The sequence below is a fragment of the Bos javanicus genome, chromosome 22 (genome assembly GCF_032452875.1).
Source record: "Bos javanicus breed banteng chromosome 22, ARS-OSU_banteng_1.0, whole genome shotgun sequence".
Classification (NCBI taxonomy): Eukaryota; Metazoa; Chordata; class Mammalia; order Artiodactyla; family Bovidae; genus Bos; species Bos javanicus.
The window spans coordinates 11,627,278-11,633,546 of record NC_083889.1 but is presented as its reverse complement, the minus strand read 5'-3'; the positions used below and the strand labels follow the sequence as shown (position 1 = coordinate 11,633,546).

Below are 6,269 nucleotides of genomic sequence, written 5' to 3'. Positions count from 1 at the left end.
GCATGTGGCTGATTGCCCGGCAGACCCGGCTTGGCAGAGGAAAGCAGTGTCCCCAGCGTCGGGAGCTGAGCTGCTGTTTCTAACTTTGTCTGCAGCCCTGGTGAGGCCTGTGGTGGAGCCCCAGCCTTCAGGAAGCCCCTGCCAGACCCACTTCAACCTCCCCAAGGGGCCAGTTTTTCACACCCAGCAGAGCCTTATCCTAGGTTACTGCTTCCATACTCTTTCCAGACAGAAATGAAAACTGCTGCTCCCAAAGTAGAGACTCTTTATTATAAACCTAGGATACAGAAGGGGGCAATTACAAACAGAGGCCTTTCTCAGCTCTCTTTGACCTTCTCACAATGGATAGAAACAGGTTTGAAAGATACCTTTTTGAAATTGTTGTAAAATATTCCCCAGTATCAAAGGGGATAGGCACCTGGTAGCTAAGTGCTCCATGAGAATCAGGCAGAGTGGGGCCTCTGACCCTCCTGAGACCCCGAGGGAAGGTGCTTTGCCCCCAGCCCTCACTGAAGGCACAGCAGAGAAGACATACACTTGCTTTTAGATTGAGGGTCCTGGGCTCCATCCTGGGACAGAGACCTAAGACCATGACCATTCCTCCTTGAAGGAGAGGTGAAGAGAAAAGAACATACAACTCTCCCAAGGAGAGAAAAACAGCTGTCGCAGCTAACCTGTTGTGTGAGTTCAACAGCTCTTTTCCTTGCTCTGCGCTTCACTGAAGGTGTAAATGCTGGTACAGTGGGTCCTTTCCAGAATCTGGTCCCAGTGAAAAAGGAAAACAGAAAAAGAAGACAAGAGGGTCCCATGTTGTCCAGAGTTAGGATCCCCTTGGGGTGGGACTATCCCACCAGCTGTTTCTGGGAGCTGTGCCCAGGGAAATGTGTGCATGAAGATGCCTGTATGTCTGTGAGTGAGGGTGCCAGTGTATGTGTCCCTGTGTCTCGGCGTGTGAGCTTGTATGTGTCCATGTGCCCACAAGCTTCGGGGCAGGAGGCTCTTATGTGGTCCCTGTAAACTAGTTCCAGCAAACAACGTGGTAAGGCAGTTACGCAACAGAAGACTGGTGGGAAAGTTCTCTCTGTGAGTGGGCCCCAGAAAGAAAGACTTCCTGCCCACACCACCATGATGACCTAGCCCCGGAAACCAAACTTGATGGAGAGGCCAGAAGTCGGGCTCCTGTATCGTGCAGGGCAGAGCTGAGAGAACCACAGGCCCTCGACAGGTGGAAGTGAAAGGCAGCCCCAGGAGCGCAGGCCAGACTCTTGGGGACTTACCACGCTGAAGGTGAGCAGAGGCTGGGAGGAGTCAAAAAGGCAGATGAGAGGTGCGCCCGTGGGGGATCAGGCTCAGTGCAGCCTGCTTCGCCCTCTGTCCCCTGGTGCAGGGGGAAGTGGGGTGTGAGGTGTGGGGCCCCGAAGCACTGTGGAGGCAGCTGCACAGCAGCGCCCTGGTCCCAGCAGCGGCCAGATGGCTCTCAACCAGGAGACTCAAAACAGTGCTTCACCGTTTCCCACAATGATTCAAACACAGCGACTGCCTGTTCTCCCCACCCCGCTTAGTTCTCAGGCAGAGAAACTGAGGCCCAAGACGGATGGAGGGGTCAGAGCTGGCTCTTCTGGTCTTCTGCTTAGTCCCAGCCCCCTGTGGTTTCCACCATCCTGGCTGATAACTCAGCAAGCGGGCGTGCCACGTGTTCTATGCAGGACATGAGAGGTGCTGTCCAGATATGGACCATGGCTGCAGCTGTGTCCATGGAGCAGGCATGTCCAGCGATCGAGAGGCCAGCGGAGCAAAGATCCCCCTACAACTGCGGGTGGAAGCAGGGGTAGAAGGAGATGTACAGGCACACAGAGGCACGCACTCCCAGGGGCTTGGGCAGTTCAGGGCATGGACAGGGCCTTGGCGAGGCGAGTCCAGAACCAGTTCTGGGTGCAGGGGTTGGTGTAGTCACAGACAGTGATGAAGCGCAGGATGCTGGGGAACTCTTTCTTCATTGGCTTGTACTTGATGGGGATCAGTCGCTTCTGATGGGCACCTGCAAGCCAGAGGGGGCAGAGCTTGCTCCAGGCTCTCTGCCATCACGGGGCTGGACCAGTCCTCCAGTCAGGGGTTAACAATAGCCCTTTCCCAATAAGAACCCCTGGTGCCTATTCACCCACACAAAAGGCACTCCTATGCACACACACTTAGGTGTGTAGAGACCTGCCTGAGTTCCCTGATGCTACATTCATGGCCCTTAAGGAGGGATGGCTGGCATCTCGAGGCCCTGCCCACTGCTCTGTGGCAGGGCAGGGCTGAGCTCACCTGGAGAGAGGCTGAGTGCAAACTTAGTCTGGAAATCACATTCCTTGCTTTGCAGGTATTCGTCAGAGACCACCACCACCATCCGACGGCACCTAGGGGAGAGTGGGCAGGCTACAGGCACCGTGGTGACCCACCAGGGGACAGCCTTGGGAGGATCCCACTGTGCCAGGCTAGACAGGGGCCGGCCAGGAGGACCCCAGCATGGGGATCCCTGGCAGGGCTTTGCACACCCACCCACTTGCCCTGCGGCCACGTAGCCAACCTCTTCTCAATGAGTTCACTGGCGATGGACCAGACACAGGTGCCAGGCAGGACGTCACGGTCAGACACGCACAACTTCAGCCGATAGTTTGTCTGTTCCAGCTGCCGGATCATCTCGTGGACAAACTCAATATCGCTGGGGCAGTAGCAGATGAAGGCATCAAAACACTCGGGCTTTTGCCCTGGGTGCGAGCACAATGGGATGGTCAGAGCCCTCCAGGAAGGCTGGGGATGAGCCCAGCCAGGTGCCCCCAGCCTAAGCGACCCTGGTCCTGGATCCTACCCAATCGAATACGTACCTCCTCTCCACCCGAGACAAGCCCTAGTAGCCGTGAGCTAGACGCATCACTTCTCATATGCGAAACTAGAGGTTGGACTATTATTATTCCCGTTTCTTAGGAAACTGAAGCTCAGAGAGATTAAGTGACTTGCCCAAGCACAACCCATCTGCTTCCAACACTCATGCTCTTAACACCACAATGTCCTATGGCCCAGAGGGGCAGGACTGGGCCCTTACCTAGGGGGTCGTCGCGAATGGTGATGCCTGCCATGTCATTTATCCGAGTTATGCTGCTGTCTATAGAGTCCACCTGTAAAGGCTTCTCAGATGCCTCCTGCTGCTGCTTCAGAATATACTTTTGGCAGTCCTCCTCTGTAGGGAAGAGACAAGGTGTGGCCAGCTCCCCAAGGGTACCCCATGCCTTTACCCACAGTCAGGATCCAGCCCCGGCCCCATCTTCCTGGCTGTGTTGTGCCCCAGGGCTTCTCCAGCCCACTGGTGCCATCCACAGTTCAACAGCTCTGAAAAGGAGAGCTCCCACCTGGCTCTGGCCATCCTAAAAGGATATCAGTGGTGTTCTGGCTATGAGAGAAGCCATCAGGGTCAGGCTTGTGCCTCTGCCCCTTTCCTCCCCCCACCCCTGCCTCTTAAGGCTCCTGAGAATTAAACCCAAGGTCTCCTCTAGGATCCACTGCTGATGCGAGCAGAGCATGAAAGAAGCGCTCAGGAGACCTGGTGTTTATATGCAGCAAGGGCAGCACCCCAACCAAACACGGTATGCCTGTCTGTGGGCCACTGTCCCCACACCTGTGCAAGTATATTGTGCGTCAGAAAGTGGCAGGAAGGGGTGCATTTTCTAGGGACCTGAGATTTCCAAGACTGTCAGCTTTCAGCCCCTTCCCTGCTTATTGTTTTACTTGAAGCAGTCCCTAGCACCCCAACAGAGGACCCGGATTCTGACTCCTGGTCCTATGTGAAAGCTTTGGCCTTAGCGGTTTCCTTGCGCCTTTCCGGGCCTTCGCCTCCTTTCTCCAGCCCCTGTCATCCCCGGTATTGAAAGAGGGAACTAGTCTTGCACGGTTTCTCCTCTGCGGGCTGTCTCCAATGTCTCCCTTGCTACCCGCAAAGTACCACGCCACCCCGCCGCCTCCGAGGAGCGATGGGTCTCTCCGAGGAGGGACCAGTGAAGGTCAGGTCCTTCATCTCCCGCTCCCACATCGGATGTGAGGCCGGAAAGGGGGCTTCCTCACCGATGCTGGGTCCCAGTTCCATCAGCACGTCGTCGCGGCCGAGCTTGGCGAGCAGCTCGAGCAGGCGGCCCACTGAGGCTCCCGGACGTCGCTGCCAGTCGTCCAGGAGCCTGCTCGTGGGGTCGGCGTACTTCTCCAGCTGCTGGATCTCCAAGTACTCGAAGTCCATCGCCTCCGCCAGCACCGTCCAGTCGGCCGCCACCGGCGCCCGCACGTTTAGGAAGAGCGACAGGCGGCGCCGCACTCGTACGTTGAGCGCTGCCAGGGGCAGGGAGGACATGGAAGCCGCGGGGAGCGCGGACCCCGCGCGGGGTACTCCTTCAGCCATGGCGGGCTGCCGCGGGAGCCGCCGCGCAGTCGAGTCGCGTCGTGGGCCTGTGCTTCCTCCTTCCCCTTCGGCCGCCCCGCCCACCTGGTCCCGCCCCGCCGGTCTCTCTTTCCGAGAAGCACCGCCCTGCCCTACAATCTGGAGCCCCAGTAGATGTGCGGAGGCGGGGGGCCCCCCATCACTGCCTTCGAGATCTCGGGGCGGGGGGCTGGGGATGTGGGGATCCGGAATCCGCCTTTTGAGGTGTTCTGAGCTCCACCCATCAGTCCACTAGAGTCTGGCGCGGCGGTGGGACGATGACTTTACTTCCGCGTTTACAGGAAAGACGGGACTTAATCTTTGGGAAGTGGGGGAGTTACCTTCTTTCCACTGGGGATCTGAGGGATTCAGGTGGTGCTGCGCTCGAGGATCACGGGGAGGGGGCACAGGGACAGGCCTCGGTTCTGCCTCCCCCCACCCCCCGCAATTTGGGGGAGCACTCCTGCCCGTAGGACTTTGGGGACTCCCTGGCTGTACACTCCGACATGGAGGAGGGAAAGGGCATACTGCCTTGTGGCGCCAGAGGCATGCCACGGCCATGCCCTTCAAAAGTGGGGAGCACAACCGCTCCCTGCGTGTTTGAGGGTAACAGGACACCCCAGCCTTAGGTGTCTGAGAGAATCCCAGTACTACCCTCTGGGGTCTAGGGGGAAACACTGACACTGGGAGTCAAGTGGGCACCTGGCTTCGCTCTTTAGGGGGCAGGGGACAGCTCAGGACCTGGAGAGCTTTGGTTCATTCACTCATTCAATAGGTATTTATTGATCACCTATTAAATGTCAAGTATATTTCAAGCACCCCGGATACAAAGTCTTTCCCTGCCTTGGTGGATACCCCAACCTAGTGGGGTAGGTGGGCACTAATCCCAAATTGACTGTAAAATTTGTTTTTAAAAAATGTGTGTATGAAAGGCAATCCCAAAGAATGCTCAAACTACTGCACAATTGCACTCATCTCACACGCTAGTAAAGTCATGTTCAAAATTCTCCAAGCCAGGCTTCAGCAATACGTGAACCATGAACTTCCAGATGTTCAAGCTGGTTTTAGAAAAGGCAGAGGAACCAGAGATCAAATTGCCAACATCTGCTGGATCATCGAAAAAGCAAAAGAGTTCCAGAAAAACATCTATTTCTGCTTTATTGACTATGCCAAAGCCTTTGACTGTGTGGATCACAATAAACTGTGGAAAATTCTTCAAGAGATGGGAATATCAGACCACCTGACCTGCCTCTTGAGAAACCTATATGCAGGTCAGGAAGCAACAGTTAGAACTGGACATGGAACAACAGACTGGTTCCAAATAGGAAAAGGAGTATGTCAAGGCTGTATATTGTCACCCTGCTTATTTAACTTATATGCAGGGTACATCATGAGAAACGCTGGGCTGGAAGAAGCACAAGCTGGAATCAAGATTGCCAGGAGAAATATCAATAACCTCAGATATGCAGATGATACCACCCTTACGGCAGAAAGTGAAGAGGAACTAAAAAGCCTCTTGATGAAAGTGAAAGAGGAGAGTGAAAAAGTTGGCTTAAAGCTCAACATTCAGAAAACGAAGATCATGGCAACTGGTACCATCACTTCATGGGAAATAGATGGGGAAACAGTGTCAGACTTTATTTTGGGGGGCTCCAAAATCACTGCAGATGGTGATTGCAGCCATGAAATTAAAACTTACTCCTTGGAAGAAAAGTTATGACCAACCTAGATTTACCAACAAAGGTCTGTCTAGTCAAGGCTATGGTTTTTCCAGTGGTCATGTATGGATGTGAGAGTTGGACTGTGAAGAAAGCTGAGCGCCGAA

General features: G+C 55.0%; 1 protein-coding gene across 3 annotated transcripts; it reads right to left on the bottom strand.

The window, feature by feature from the left end:
* Positions 1 to 248: 248 nt before the first annotated feature.
* Positions 249 to 4,651, bottom strand: MYD88 (MYD88 innate immune signal transduction adaptor). Of its 3 annotated transcripts, none has more exons than XM_061395936.1 (5): positions 4,099 to 4,651; positions 3,086 to 3,220; positions 2,589 to 2,750; positions 2,308 to 2,399; positions 249 to 2,038 (listed from the first exon to the last, which is right to left on the bottom strand). In XM_061395936.1, the coding sequence occupies exons 1-5, from the start codon at positions 4,424 to 4,426 to the stop codon at positions 2,018 to 2,020; spliced, it is 738 nt and encodes a 245-aa protein (XP_061251920.1). In that variant the 5' UTR covers positions 4,427 to 4,651; the 3' UTR covers positions 249 to 2,017. The 3 variants fall into 3 exon arrangements, with proteins under 3 accessions (XP_061251920.1, XP_061251921.1, XP_061251919.1); XM_061395937.1 differs by having other exon boundaries at positions 2,308 to 2,350; positions 2,561 to 2,750; positions 4,099 to 4,648; XM_061395935.1 differs by having other exon boundaries at positions 2,570 to 2,750; positions 4,099 to 4,494.
* Positions 4,652 to 6,269: the final 1,618 nt, after the last annotated feature.

Bases quoted from the DNA above. Each gene is read 5' to 3' on its own strand.
- MYD88 (XM_061395935.1), bottom strand. From the start codon at position 4,426: ATGGCTGAAGGAGTACCCCGCGCGGGGTCCGCGCTCCCCGCGGCTTCC. The intron at 2,751-3,085 runs GTAAGGGCCCAG...GCTCGCACCCAG, and splicing joins CATTCGCGACGACCCCCTAG to GGCAAAAGCCCGAGTGTTTT. The intron at 2,039-2,307 runs GTGAGCTCAGCC...TCTGGCTTGCAG, and splicing joins TGCACTCAGCCTCTCTCCAG to GTGCCCATCAGAAGCGACTG.